This window comes from Pleuronectes platessa, chromosome 10, assembly GCF_947347685.1.
Source record: "Pleuronectes platessa chromosome 10, fPlePla1.1, whole genome shotgun sequence".
NCBI classification, from domain to species: domain Eukaryota; kingdom Metazoa; phylum Chordata; class Actinopteri; order Pleuronectiformes; family Pleuronectidae; genus Pleuronectes; species Pleuronectes platessa.
In genome coordinates, this window is record NC_070635.1 from 21,112,719 (window position 1) to 21,128,882 (window position 16,164).

A 16,164-nucleotide genomic window follows, 5' to 3' on the forward strand; every position below is an offset into this window, starting at 1 on the left:
GAAAGCAAAGCGAGGTGTAGGAGGTAAACGTGGTGTAAAGAAGGTTGAGCAGACGCCCCACGAGAAGGAGCAGACCCTGAAGGACAAGTTGCATAAGGCGGATAGAAACACAACAGTGAACCTTCTGAAGCTCAACGAATGCTGGAGATCGGTTCTGCGTCAGAGTCGGGCCTCCGAGCTACGTAAAGACATTTACATCCTCAAGCAGACGTTTGAGAGGCAGCTGGAGGACAAGGACAATGTCATCGAGTGTCTGCAGAGCGACCTGAAGGGGGCGGAGCATCAGTGGGCTGAAGCTCGCAGGGTCCACCTGCAGAAAATCGAGCATCTGAGGGCTCTGCAGGAAAAACAGCTAATGCTTCTGAAGCAGCAGTGGGAGGACGGACTGCAGCGCTCGAACTCCAGTTTCAAATCTGAGAGGAAGCAGATGCTGGGACACTCTAAGATGAAGAGTGCTGATCTGGAAGATGCAAAGCGCACTGTGGAGCAACAACATCAAGAAGTGATTAATGAAATCCACAGACTGTACATAGAAAGCATTGCATCTTCCGAGAGTGATCACGTGGACCGGAAAGCTGCTCTGGTCCTGGAGGGTATGATGGCTGTTTGTGAGAGGACTCGCCGCAGGAAGGACATTCTGGAGCTCCAGCAGAAAGTAGCAAAAGAACTTGATAGACTTGTCCTGAGAACCCAGAAATGCATTCAGACGAGTGAGAAAACCAAGAGGAGGGTCCAAAAGCTGCAGGAGTTTGTTATTCAGCTGAGGATGAAGCTCCATTCTAATAAGACAGAAAAGGTGTATGTGGAGCGAGATCTACCAGCCGCCAGAAACAAGGAGAAGGAAATTACGTACAAGCTTCGCGGTCAGCTGACCCAGAGTCAATTGGTGGCGAGGAAACAACTTATTGAGCTCACCGTGCAGAGTGACTACGCCACCAAGAAACTGAAGGCGGTCATTGCCGATGGCGAGAGGGTTTTACGTGTCGCTGAATTGTGCCAGAAGCTGGAGGGCAGGCAGAAGAACGTCTTCATGTCACCCTCTTCAGCTGAAGATCGTCACAGATCCATGACGGAGGAGGAAGAAGCAAAGGAGTCGAGTGAGTTTCCAGAGTTGTGGCGTGTGATGCGACACATTTATGCCACTCTCGTGCACCGAGATGCTCTGAAGAAATGCAACGATGACCTGAGCAGAGAGAACCAGCAGCTGAGGCTTCTGTTGGGTCAGCACACGGGCGCCATGACGGTCAGAGACCACGCCCTAGGCGGACGCCACATTCTGCTCACTGTGCAAAAAGCCCCGACCTTCATGGCCCTATCGGGAACGGCCAGACGCCTGACTGTCATTGACGCCAGAAGGTCACGTCGTCAAACAAACACGGCCACTGGTAGTGGATCTGATATGGTTAAAAGCACCATGTCTTTAAACAGCTGTTAAATAATACGTGAATAATAAAACCCCAAAATTAAAAAACAAAGCGATTCACACTGTCAAGCAGTACGACGCTGCATCTTTAGCTCCATCCAGGATGCCAACACTATGAATCCATACTGATCTTTCTTCACAATTCAATACCATTATCACACTCTGTTACTGAAATGCTAAAATGTGTAAATACATATATACAGTTAAGTTCTTCGAAATAACACATTAAAAACAATCTGTTACCAAAAATGGAATCCCTTATGACAGCTAAGTCAACTATATTTTGAGATCTTTAGTGATGCTTGTATGGTAGGGATTTCAGATATAAACTATATTAACTATATTACCTGGAACAAGAACGGAAGGGCGTGTTTTTTAATTTATTTTTGCAGATTCAAGGAGTTGCGCTCACTCGTTCTCCAAACGTCTCAAATCACGTATCTGTTCGTATTCGAGCTTTGTGAGTGAGCAGAGCGATAAATTGCACGATGACTGGTTGGAGTCCGGCGGCTCTGTATCCCCCAGAGAACCGTCTCTCCCTCCGCGCTCACGGGCTGACTCAGTGGTCCAGACGGTGACTGTCCACCAGCGGTGCGCCTCCCGGAGCGCACACTAGCTGGGTGTGAGACACTGGGAAATGATATCCCCCCCACCTCACATTTATACCGCTGACTAAGATCCGAGCACTTTATCAGAGGGACGATAAGGGAATTAATACATCTAGATATGTCTTTGCCAATTGTGCCACAAACCACCCAAAAGCTGCCACATTGCACTGAGCCCTCGCCAAAACAAGACAGAGAGGAAACCCAAGACGAGCAGTGTTGATAACATGCGTGAACTTGAGCGTGAGTGTGAGGAAAAGCTAAACTATTTAAAAAATGAGAATTTTACCTTGTGTGAGTTACCAGTCCCTTTGATGCATTCTGTGGTCACAACTCGGTGCGTTCAAGGGGTATTCACCAATTCCAAAAGCCTGGGGAGGGCCTATAATAAGTCCACGAAACGCATAATTATAGAGGAAAACTTTGACTGACACTGAGCAAAAATAAACGTGTTAAAGAAGAAGTGGAAACTCAAAGAGGAGTTCTGACTGTCCGTTAGTTCCAGTCCGCGAAATAGCTTCAGAAAATCCCAATCCTTTTCGACTCCTCTATCATTTGTGAAGTTAAATCTAACAGTTTTTGTGTTTATTATTACTTTAATCCCTACAGTACATGTTGTCCAAGTGTCTGTAACAGAATCAATCTCCATAACCAACTGCCATGAAAAGGTTGTTAGTAGCTCCTATGTTAGTGGTATCAGTCAGAGACTTCTGCAAACAGCAATAAAAGACCATGGAAAACTAAATGTTTGGCAGACTCATCACTACTGAAGTACCCTTTCTGTCACCTTGGCAATGGAAAGACCCTGCTGTCACCTTGGATGAAAGATGTTGCAATGACTGTGTAGAAGAAGAAAAACTTGTAGTTTACACATACATGTTATCTGGATGACATATCTGAATCAACAGTTGCTGGCTTGTATTTGATTGGTTCTTGTACGACAGTGCAGGTTTAAACACCATCATGAGGGAGGTACTGTACATGTGCATGTACACTTTTATTTACCTTAAACTACAGGCCTGTAGTAAGAAGTATGTGTAGGGTAACGACATATTGTGTAAGCTTAAAAAGATTTAAACATTTTTATTTTTGGCATTTGTCAAAGCAATACGTTGTAGTCCACAGATATCACAGCTGTTTGTCTTTCTGTCCCTGACTTGATTTCCCCCAAATCTTCCCACCAATCCCTTTCATTTTTAAGATGTTTTTAGCTGACTTGCATTCTCAGCATGTTTAGGATCTGCCCACAGATTTCCAATGATGTTGAAGTCAGGGGACTGGTCCAGGCTTTCTAAAAAAAGTTCATGATGGAGTTTAAGGTCTGCTTTAGGTCATGTCTTGTTATATCAGAATCCAGTCTCTTCTCAGTTACAGTGTCTTGATTTACTGTACTCTACTAACATGCAGGATATTAAGGGAAATCCTTTCTTCTCTTTATCTATGCAATGTGTCCTGCATTCACTTGCTTTCACATACCTCAAGATACACCAAAAGATTTTCACCCTCTTGCTCGATTGTCAGGAAGTTGTTCTCTTCATCAGATGCTGGTCCTACAACTGCCACAACACGCCACAATTATATTGTAGAATTGCGTCTTGTTTGCTGCAGAGAGTGTATTTACTTGTTTTCACTTCAAACTTTTAGATACCACAGTCCTAGTTTGTTTTGGTGTCGACTGTAAATGTTGACATTGTAGGTGCTCTGGTATTGATCTGTATGTGGGCACACTGGTTTCTGCTCTTTCATCAACATTACATCAGTATCCCTGCTCTACTGCTGCTGCTGAGGTGCTATGTGAGCTACAGTAAATATAACATGTGCTGAGCTGTGTGTCAGCAATGATTAAATTGAGACCAAAGCTGCTTATTCCGGCTGATCGTATTTGTATTTTAGAGAGGAGGAAGATTTACAAATGATCACAATGGCAACTCCCAATTATACTGATGAATATAGCTTGGGGAAGTTAGTGGGAAATCTTTGCAGTGATATAACAGAAAGAAATTACAGTTTGCATATCCAGACTTTGAACCGAACTGCTCCGTCTGTGTCACCCGTGCTCACCTTGCATTAATACAGCTACCTAAACTCTCCACTGCAAAACGGTGAGTAATTTTAGAAGCTGGATGAAAAAAAATAATCATCTTATAGGATTAATAGACTTTTCATTTAAGTCGTAAAAATTATAAATTTATTTTGCTTGCAGCACAAGATATAGCTACCTCAAATTATCTTTGCTTACTTGTCTTAAACCAACAATATATTCCCTTCCATCCTGGGTGGGCAACTAATTATCAATACTGTATACTATTGAAATGGAATAAATATTGACAGTGATAAATAATAACATTATGAAGCATATGGAAATAAATGAACAATATAAAGTCCATGGTGACATACATCAAAGCAAATGAATACCCTGCAAGGTTAATGCAAACCATGTAGTGCACACACACAAACTGCTGCTAGGCAACGAAGTTCATGCAGACAGTGAGTATGTTGTTGAGATCACCTGTCGGAACGTCGCGCTGCAAGCTTTCACCCCATGACATCTTTTCGGCGAAACGTCTCTCTTCATTCATTCTCGGCAGACACAGTCACAACAGGAATGATCGAAAACACATGAATTAAAATGAAAAACATCACGACTGTCAAACTGTTCTGTTTTTGCTCCATTACCTTAACATTATCATTACCTCAACATCTGTTTACTACAAAACATTCTGTTTGTTTGGCCTGACACTACAAGTGAAACCAAACCCATTGTGGGCTGTTTGTTTTGATCTTTCCCATGCTAACATTCTCTTCCCGCATACTATTAAAACACCATCGAGTGGAATGTAAGAGCTGGTAGCAATCATTTAATGGATTGTTTTGTTTCAGTCATGGCACATTTATATAATAAACAACAACACCTGCTTGCTGATACATTGTTGGATGTATTTGTCTGAAAGAGACAAAGGAGTTGAGGAAATGAGGGACGTGCAGCGAGCGTCTAAAGCTAACAAAGACAGATGGTGCGTGAAGCAAAGGTAAAGAGGGGAGGAAGCAGGAGGAAGTGAAAACATGGCGTGAAGTGTGGAGGGCAGAGGGAGGGAAATGGCGCAGGAGATGCTCAGTGGGCGGGAGGGCGAAGGAAACAGTATGAAAGAAGACATTAGTAATCTCCCCAGCTGTTTGTGTTAACAGAGCGGTTGTGCTGGCTCTTGCTCTCTCTCTTTTTTGGTCTGTATATCAGCGTCTCTTATCTTATTGACAAAGCATGTGGCGTCCTGAAAGCTGGGCCTTGGCATGAGGCCAGCCTGCTGAGCCTAAGAGGAGCACAGAGTCATTGATATGGGGGATTATCTCTTATTATGGTCATGCTTCACTTTGCACCCAGCCTACCTCGCATCACAGGACTGAGACTGCTGGCAAGCACACAAACACGGCGGCTTTACACATGCTTTACTAAGCAGGCCAGAGTGTGTTTGGGCGCCGCGGCTCAAAAGCCTATATCTCGCACATCAGACACCCCCTCAGATAGGGCCTTATCGGAAGGTAAAAGATGCCGACTGCTGCGGAGACTCATCCCTTCTCCTCTATTTCCCCTGACAGGAGGAGCCATATGTGATGTTCAAAAAGTCTGACCAGCCGCTGTCCGGGAACGACCGCTTCGAGGGTTACTGTATAGACCTGCTGAGGGAGCTGGCCAACATCCTCGGCTTCACTTACGAGATTCGTCTGGTGGAAGATGGGAAATATGGTGCCCAGGATGAGAACGCAGGCCAGTGGAACGGAATGGTGAAGGAGCTAATGGACCACGTGAGTCTCTGACATGAATATTAAAGATGGTGCATTAATGTTATATCAGCAAACTGTTCATTTATACTCTTTGACTTTTATCCCAGTTAATAGAACTAACAGTTGGTTTTACTGATTCTGTATTACATACCAATTTAAGGCAGTTGTGATGCAGTACCTTTACACTGAACAGTAGGAAACACTCCAGAAGATCAGTATACAGATTGAAAAAACACTTGCTCTTTGATTGTGCAATTTCGCACATAAAAAATGCAAGATGTGCTCTCAGCTGTATTACCATTTAGGTAAATTGCAAAAGGCAGCGAGACAGCTAACTAAACATCTGAGGAAACCAGGCTATTATCTTGAGAATTTTGCATCCTTTCTAACTTCACGCCAAACTTTTCTGATACAGAAGATCAGAAACAAACTAATGTCCTTGTCCTTGTCATCACATTTTGTGTGTTAGGACATTTTGTTGTAGTGCAGTATGAAATGTATTCTCTCTTTTCATTTTGGTACTAGATTCATTACTTGTTTATCCTTTGTAAACTGCCATATCAGCATCTCATTCCATATATGGTTAGAAACGGCAAAGACTAAGATGCGGAGGATTATTAAACTGAGACACACTGCAAGGAGAAGAAAGTGAAAGAGAAAAAAGTAGAGGGAGGTAAACTAGCACCGTTTGAGAGTACAGTGGTGCGAGTCGAGCATAGATTCTGTTGTGAGTTGTTTCCCCTACAGAGCTTATTAAAACACACACACACAAGCTCACACAATCTGCTCACAGTGTAGATCATTACACCCAACAAAGTCTCTGTTAGGATAAACTGCATGGGCAGAAAAGTAGCAGCTGCTGCACGCCCAATAGTCAATATCTGACCCCATTAGAAACAGCATCCACAAGGGGTCAAGACTTGTCTTCTGCCTCGGCTCTGTATCAGAGCCGTGATTGGCTGCTGTGACAGTCTTTTTATGGGTCAGGGGCCCAATCCCCTGCGAGAGGATGTTCAGCACGTGTTTGTCCCCAATAGTTTGGACAGGCTTGACTTAGACAGATGGTTATTGCAGTAGACAAGGCCTCAGAAGACCGGGGAGCGTGGACTCAGAGAGGGAGTTATGTTGAGGGGGAAATGCTGAACTGCGTGCGCCGAACAAGTTGGAAACATCCTGTCAAAGGAATTTCACAAAGTGATTTGGTCTGTCTGATGCTCAGAGCAAAGAAACACATTGTGGTGTATCCAGTGGGTTGTGTTAGAGTCGTCCGAACAGATCTAGCGATGCCTCATATCAGCAGGATGTTTCATGTATCACAGCTGTGAGAACTAAGCTCAGTCAACCCTCATAACACAAAAAGGATTAATCTTTGACAGATAAACCACAATTGTTTGCATTTAGATACACAGTGTAGCATGAAATGTATTAATTGTCAAAAGCACAACATACTTTCCACCTCAGATATGATAAAAGGGACTTTCCTGGGCAGAGTCTACATTCTCATCCCCTCTCTGGATCTCTGAAGCACAGCTTTCACATACAACTGTGTTTTCTTCATGATAATGATGATAACCATAGAGGGTACCGCACAAACAACTGCCTGTGACATGCAAACTGTTTTCCGCCACAGCACCTTCACCAAACATTTAAACTCCTGACAAAATTATCAAAGTTCTGCATTTGTTTCATTTGTTCTTCAGTTGGATCGATCTCCTGTTTATGCAACTGTGTAGGGAAATCGATGAATATAATAACACAATTTGCACTGTTGTCTGAAACATAACCATTTATTTCACTACCCAACAGTGCATGCGAATGATGCTTTCTGTCTGCCTTATGCATTTTTTCTAGCACTTAATCCAACAATGTTCTGGTTTGGTAAATACATTAGAAAAAAAGGAAAGAGCTTAATTGCCCAAATTTATCTCAAGTTACAAATGTATTGGCTAGACTCTAGACCTAATTCAAAATTAATTGTTCTATAGTTGCTAATTTCTTCTTACAGCCCCAAATTTGAAGATCAGGCAGAATAGTCAATTCAAGGAATGAGGGCTACGTTTTTGTTCCTTTTGTGCTGGTCCACCAAAGCGTCGGCGACTTGTCTCCATACCTCCCAGCACATTGTATAAAGTATTGTGCTGTGACAGGCTACAGCTGCCAGCCACCCTAAAAAAAGGGGAAAGCAGGTAAAGAAAGGAAGTGATTTCTTTGATGTAGTTTCCAGAGAGAAAAAAGGTTTAGTAGCAGTTTAGCGGGAGGATTATACTTGATGAGTTGAAAGAGAAAGAGGGCTTTAAATTTCTTCCTAAGTGCCTCAGGACAGACTCTGTTTTGTGTAAAGACCCTGTTTTCTTAATTTGATTGCCTCTAAATGCTTCCTGTTCTCGTGACTTATGGCCTATTCCTCTTCTCTTTTATGTTTGATGTTGACAGAGAGCTGATCTGGCAGTGGCTCCCCTTGCCATCACGTACGCACGTGAGAAGGTTATTGACTTCTCCAAGCCCTTCATGACGCTGGGTATAAGTATACTGTACCGCAAGCCCAACGGGACCAACCCTGGGGTCTTCTCCTTCCTCAACCCCCTCTCGCCTGATATCTGGATGTATATTCTGCTGGCTTACTTGGGTGTCAGTTGTGTGCTGTTTGTCATAGCCAGGTAACATGTCACTCCCAGCGATCACAGCTTCACACACAGTATGACACATGCTTAGAGACCTCCGCTCAGCCTGGTCCATCTGACTAACAACAGGCTAATCTCTGTAATGACAGGATCTGCATCCTGAGCACATAGCGAAAGCTTAAAGATCTGCGACAATACTCACATTAATCCGTTGTCATGTACCAAAGCTCATTGCCTTTTAATATGTTTAATGTAGTTTAACCAACTTGTGACAGGTGGATATTCACCTAACCATCAGGCATTGATAGGGAAAGTGTATGTTGATTCCAACTTGGTATGGCTGCGAGGTCGCTCCTGGCCTGCTTCTGCTCAGATTGGTATCAGGAGACATGCAGACATCTACAGGTACACAGACCTTAGAGAAGTGTTAGACTTATCAGCCGCTTCCAGGGTGGTGTGTATGTGCCGGAGAGAGCGGCAGAAAGGTTGTGCACTCATTTGGATATGTGTATGAGAGTATGCGTGTGGGATGTGTTGAGCTCGATGTGAACGGCTGCTGCCCCTCTCTCACCTTTCCCTCGCTGTCCCCAGTTTCTCAGAGTTCATGCTGTCTTTTCTTCTCTCTTTTTTCCCCCTTCACCTTGTTTCAAACACAACTGTGACTCAGAAATATGGTTTATCCCCTTTTTTCCCTACTTATTTCACAGTCTCTAATTAATAGCACAATCACTGTCATTGAGAGACCTCACCAGACACAACATGTTGCAGGAAAAGGCAAATCCCTGTTGATGAGGATGACAATGCCTCTCGTGGCTAACCTTGTCTTGTCCACAACAGCAGAGATTCCATGGAGATGCTTCTTTCCACATGGCACTGTGTGAGGCTTTCAAAGCATCAACAGCTGTTGGCTACCAAATGTCAACCGGGATGCGCTGTTCCCAGAGAACCTTTCCCTGAAACCTTATTTTCTGCAGTGGCTTTTCTCTCTCTGAAGGGCTGCACTAAAGTTTGTGGCCTCCAATTCCAGGTCTCTCAATGCAGTTAATCATTGCTCACAAAGTTCAGACGACATTGAACTCGTTCAAAAGAAACCGAAACCAATAAGTGCAGAGTTTAAATCCATTGATCCAAACATGCTAGTTGTGAACAGCTCCGAGGATTTATTGGGTGCTAAAACTCATTTGGAGTTGTACTAATGCCGTTTCATTCGGAAATGAGATTGTTCAGACACATTGAGACATAAAAAAGTGATGGAATTGCACAGTGTTATAGGACTATGTTAATTTGGTAAGATGCAGTATGGGTAAAGTATTGATTTATGGTCAAAATCTAGGGACTTCTGTTTTAACTGCCTCTGCTGCTTTGCTGTATTGGCACTACTGAGAGTAAATGTGACCTCAACTAACTCTGCTGAAAGAAATCCTTGCACGGATGGGCAGGTGTACAATTAGCCCAGCACGTTGTTGTTTGCTTCTTTGTCGGACTACTCCAGCGTTTAGTTTATGATGCAGCCGACGTCAAGAATGCTTGGCTCGTGAAATGATACAACACATTGTTTGTACCGGTTGTCTCTTCCTTTAGCGTCTCTGCTCAGACAAATCCCTTCAGTTGATGAAACCAGGCCAATCGTTTTTGAAGGCTCACGCACTTGATCTAGTGGCTCTTTGCTTGTGGCGGCTGTTTGAAGCATGGTGAAGGAAAATAAAGAGAAAGAAAGGTTTGTGTTGACTCTAAAACTTTTGGGAGACTTCGGCTGGTTTGCAGCTGTGACCCACCAGTTTTATCGTTGACGCATGCGTTTTTCCGATTGTTACTGGCGATATGATCACATAAGAGAAAAAAAAGCGGCAACTGTCATCTAAGTTGGCTCAGAATATGCACCTATATGTATTTAATATCACAATAAGCAAGTGTTTTGGTAAGTGTCCCCCTCACTCTCCCCCTTTTTTCTCCTGTTTACACAAATGCATGCTGGGCTCCAGTGGCATGTTTCTGCTGTAAAGTGTAGCACACAACGATCTCACACAATTTCATGGAATGAGTGGTCTTAAATTCTGATTACATACTGTCAAGAGAAAAATCTTTAGGGTATGTCCTGTCTAAAAAGAGCCTATGCAGTTACACTATTACATTATAATATGTCAAACATCTTCTGACTTCTTACCCACTCATTTGTTCCAAAACTAGGAAGGAGAATGGACTTCAGTATGTAATGTTTACCACGAAATCTACCAGAAACAGCTATCACTCAACGCTAGATAATCCACAGACCATTATCACAACTTCTTTAACAGAAATAACTATCAACACTTTAAATAGTTCTTATATAAACTGGAATTCTACAGAAAATCATATTCTGCATGGCTGCATATAACAAGGGATAAAAGAGTAAACAGGGTCACTATAACAATTTTGACCAGCTTTGTTGTCTTACCCTGGTTTGCTGGCTATAGTTTACTGTTCGCACAATAGGGAAGACAACAACAACATTTACCCGCCCTTACCCCCACCCAAATGCCTACAAATCAAACACTTAAAAATCACTTTGAAATTTTGCTCTTCATCTGACACGTCTATGGTAAAGGTGTGGTTTGATTTGGCAACAAGAACCTTCTAACTGATCTGAGGTTGGAGTTAGGATCAAGGTTAGACACTGTGAATGACACACTACCCCTGCCCTTGGTCCTGACAGGTCATCATTCACATTGCTACAATGGTGCGTTCACACCTAAACACAATACAAATGTTGTATGAAATGGGAAAACATAACGTGACAATGCAGAGAGGCGAATAGTTTCTCGTATCTCGCCCGAGTGACACGGATTTCACCAAAGATGCGATTGGTGCAGCACAATAGATGAAAAATTTGTGTCGCAATTGACACAAATTGTACATCCAAGTTAAAATATTTCTGTCAGACAACTCACGTTTGATCATGTAATATATTTATTACAACAGATTTAGTGTTTGGCGTCTAGGCTCCAACTTAATCACTCCCCCATATGATTACACAGGAATGATGGGAGTGATGAGCAAATACTTGTAACCCCCCGTTGGAGCCTACAGGTGGATGCTGGGCCTACAGGTGGATGCTGGGGTGGTGGAGGGACTGAAGCAACAGGTAGCCATACTGCAGCAGCAGTGCGAGCAAGAGGGGTTGATGGGAAATGTCCCTCTGGTTAAATAGACCACCTGATAAGGTGGGTGTGTATTATAGATGGTTGTGGAGATTGAGGTATATCACATGATGTATGTCACATGATGTATGTCATGTGATTGGCGCAGCGCAGCTCGAGTTGCCTGCCAGAACTAGCTCGCAGGCGTAGCCATATTTGAACTTGGGAAAAACATTTACATGACGCAATGTCACAAAAGGCAATCAGCACTGAAGACTGAAGTCACTGGACTCAGGTTGTGCATTGATCTGAGCTAGAGGGTGATCAAACCATCCACTGGTCAGTCTAAGGTAGAGCTGGAAACAGTCATCCAGTAACATCCAGCTACTTCTCTCTTATGCTGGCTTCCTCTGCTAAACAACATAGCAGCTGCGGTCAGTGCAGTCAGTACTCCTCAGCTCGTCTGCGGTTGTGTTTATTAACACAAACAAACACAAAGGATCCCACAAAGCGAAAATTCATGTCACATTTTGTGAGAACGCAGCATATGAGCCTATTTCTCTAAATGTCAACATACATTTTGTTGTGTTCAGCATAAAAAAAGCAGATCATTTGTCTTGGGACAATCTTTGCTTCTTCTTTATATCCAGATTTATTTCAGATTCATGAATTAGTTTTGTGTGTCCTGCTTCCTCTACTAAATCTTTCCGTGGTAGAAGAGGAACTGATTCCTCTTACTTTCTGTTAGCACATGTAAGAACACACACTCATTTCTCAAAAAGTTAGAGAGAACAAACTGTTTAATTTGACAGACCATACCTACAATACTTCAAGGATTAGTCCCACTGTATTTATATATGTACATTTGTATATATGCTTGTGTATATATACATATGTATGTACGTATATGTGTGTGTGTGTTTACGTTTACACATTATATCTATGTATGCTTGAGTTTGTGCCGTACAGTGTGACTGACTGTTTGCATGAGTGAGAAACTGACATCGACTGAATACGAGCACTGACGTATACGACCTTCGAATCAGGGCAGCTTTGTCTTCCATGTATAGGCCAGTTCCACAGGGATATGTCCAGTTACTGATGTTAGTGTTGCCTTTATGTTCCCTCTGATGACAACACACATCAGTGCTGTTTCTGGCGCAGGTGATGAAACCATTGAAAAATGCTCCGTACATTGCATCACGCCTCTGCTAAAGCCTGTGTATTATCACCTGGTTGCTCTCTGGAGATTCAGCTTCCCTACACCATCCCCATATTGTCAGCTTCATTAGGACAAGTGAGAGTCAGAGTCAGTATCTGCTAAAAGAGCGTTAGTGCAGACTATTTCTTGTAATTTCTAAATAATAAGGACTCATGATATTGACTTTTTATTCTTGCCTGCCTAAAATTTTGAAATTTGAATATTAATATATCTGCAAAATCCTCCTTTCTTCACATTAAAGTTGAATCTGTTGTTAATTTGAAATGAAAAACTTTTCGGTTAGTGTGTGCTCATATTGAAGGCCCAGCCCTCATCACGTGGTTGAAATTCTCCTGTGAATTCCATGCAGTCCTCTGAATGGGACACTCTGGATATGAATATATGAACTCTTCAGGGATTTGTACTCTTAAGTATAAAGAAGGTGAATACTAATAATGAAATTGAGGCTTTAAAGATCATCATATCCATTTTGTGCAAATAAATGCCTTTTAAAGTTTTTTATTCTGGCAAAACCAGAGATGACAAAGTCAGAACTTCTCCACGGAGTTGTTTAACCTTAACTCATGTTGCCTTTATCAATTACATAAGCAACTCATTATTTAGCCTGTACTGTCTGTGCTTTTAAAATGTGTTGGCTCCAAGGCAGTGGTGCAGATTTTTGTCTCTACCTGTGGTTTATCTTATTCCAAGAAGTTCCAAACTGAAATCTGTGGGACATTACTGGAAAACAATGGCCTCCTAAATTAAAAAAAAACAATGGCCTCCTAAATTAAAAAAAAACAAAACAAAAAAACAATACAAAGATTTACAGAAAAGAAGAGATCCTAAAGATTTAAATGGGTGAAGGATTTTCATTTATAAGCAGTAGTCTGTTAAACCTTGACACACTGGAAGCCGGTACTGGGAGCTGGTGGTCAATTTTGTTTCATAATTGGTTAGACTGTAACCTCAGCGATCATACATTTAGTGTGAGCTGTTCAAAGACCATAACAACAGTGCACCAGGCGTCACAGAGCAACAGGACTCTTGATCCTTTTGATTCATCCGCCCTGACATTGCACTATCAGATGTATTGTCACTGGAGTTTCTGCAGGTTGACCCTGCCCTTGTAGAAAGATGTAAAAAAAAAAAAAAAATCATATTGTTTCTGCACCGCTGGTGAAATCCTCGCTTTTTTGTCCACACTTATCTCTGCGCTGACCTTGCTCAAAGTTTCTTCCTCTAGAGCAAAGATGACCTGAGATAATGTAAGGGCAATGTAATTGGATCAAAATGACAGCAAACAGACCGAGCACAGCGTTACAGTGAGAGACAGGTTAAGCTGTGCCGTCTGCTGTAAACGCCACTGGTTCAGCGTTCCTCTAGCCAACCAGCAGCCGTCCATTCAGCCACTCCCACGATCCAGCACGGCTCTGAGGATAACTTTGCCCATCCATGTTCATGGTGAGCTGTAATTGGCTTTCTGTGACACGACCGGGGGAAATGTATTCAGAGACCTCTGTGCAAGGGATTGGGTCACATAGTCACACACGCCACGGCGAGGCGGCAGTTCAGTTGAACTCAATTTGGCACTGCAAATTGACAAGCAAGCAAATCTGGGGCAAATTGAATGAGAAGATGGATTGATTTAAGGCCAAGGATTATCTTAAAGCAGAAATCGGGGGACATTCAGAGGTCCTTGAGCTACACACACAATATCCTCCCGAGTACTGTAGGGGTGAAAAAGGAACCCCTCTAACCACATTATAATGGCAAAGCCCATTAGTCAATGACAAGGTACAGTTATGATGCTGTCATTTTATCGATACAGCCATACATCTTCATATGGAGTCATGTATTATAGTATGCAATGCAGTGCTGCAGTGAGGACAATAGATCAAATTCTTAAAATGCAGAAGCATAGCAGCCTCATTGGTATTATCCTCCATGCAGATGTTATATCCACTCAAGGTGATCATTCTTGACTTCCAGGCACAGTAGAAAAAGACCCACACTGAGACAAGTCCTATACTATGCATTTCAATTTGATTAGCCAAACCGTGGTGTCTGTTAAACAGCTTGAGTCAAGATAGGGCCCCGGTTCCCCCCCGCTACTCCAGCACAAACCAAATCAGGTCAGGATGCTTAATTGTAGACCAATCAACCTTTACTAATGTAATGTCACTTTTATTTAACATGAATAAATGAAAAATCCCTCTGCTTGAGGAGTGTGTCGAGTGCGGGGGAGTGCCGAGGCTGGCGTGGGCATGATGGGAATGAGCCGTTTGATCTGCTGAATATTAATGCTTCTCCAAGATTATGGGGATTATTAGTTTCTTTTCTCGTCTGACAATGGAGTTATTTTCAGACCCCATCGATTAAATTACTGAGGGAGCTGCCTTTGATATGAGCACGCCCCCACATCAGGCGCCACTTTTGGAATGCGAGTGGCGTTCATTTGAGCCCGCTCCCCAACCATTGTATGTTATTCAAATTGAACAATACACAAGAAATATTTAGATGAGTAGTAATTCTGGAAGCTTTATTTTTTAGATATAGGATTCTCCGTAAAATAAATATGATGATCTAACATTGAAAGTAATTCATTTATTGAATTTTTTAGACACTTTTTACAGCATGGCATTCTGTAAGTACACACAGGAAAAGGCAAGGTTCATTGGTTATTATAGCATTACTGTTCTCAGGCCTAATTTGCGGCGTGTCATCTCTGTACATGACTTACTTAACTGTGTTTTCTCTCCCCTGTCTCCCCAGGTAGGAAGACCACCCTTGGTCTCTTTAATTGTTTTGTGTTCGTGCAACTGCAGTAAAATTATACCAATGTGTGTGTGTGTTCTCTGTTGCCTGTCACAGGTTTAGTCCCTACGAGTGGTATAACCCCCACCCTTGCAACCCTGACTCGGATGTAGTGGAAAACAATTTCACCCTGCTAAATAGTTTCTGGTTCGGAGTTGGAGCTCTCATGCAGCAAGGTAGACGCCTCTGCCTGCCCCCTTTCTCTAGCACAAGTCCCACTTTTTGCTGGGGGTCAACCTTGCCCTTTGACCAGGCCCGTGACCATGCATGGGGGCCTCTGTGCATGTAGCTAGATGCTCCCTGGTAGTATCCAGCAGGATGGACTGAGTGGAATTTGAATGATGTGATCAGTGAATGGGGATGGTGCATGTTACCCTGATCCCTGGCCCCTAACTCCACCCTTCCCTCCCCCCGCCCTTTCCCTACCCATTCACAGCCATTTGAACAGGTAAGTGCACCCACCCAAAATACATGAGATGAATCAGTTGGGTGAAATTGAATGAGAATGTGACCTCAGAAGCTTACCCTGCCTGTTTGGTCTTGTTTCCTTATGCCAAACTAATGCCATATCTTCTCAACTAGTTGGCATCTTTAGACTGAA

General features: G+C 42.8%; 1 protein-coding gene across 2 annotated transcripts in view; it reads left to right on the top strand.

Annotated features, from left to right (window-relative positions):
* Positions 1–16,164, top strand: part of grik2 (glutamate receptor, ionotropic, kainate 2) — a 217,797-nt gene that overhangs the window by 150,248 nt on the left and 51,385 nt on the right. For both annotated transcript variants that reach the window (XM_053433343.1, XM_053433342.1), the window contains exons 10-12: positions 5,623–5,829; positions 8,242–8,465; positions 15,621–15,739. In XM_053433343.1, coding sequence (XP_053289318.1) covers positions 5,623–5,829; positions 8,242–8,465; positions 15,621–15,739 — 550 coding nt within the window. The remainder of the gene's footprint in view (positions 1–5,622; positions 5,830–8,241; positions 8,466–15,620; positions 15,740–16,164) is intronic.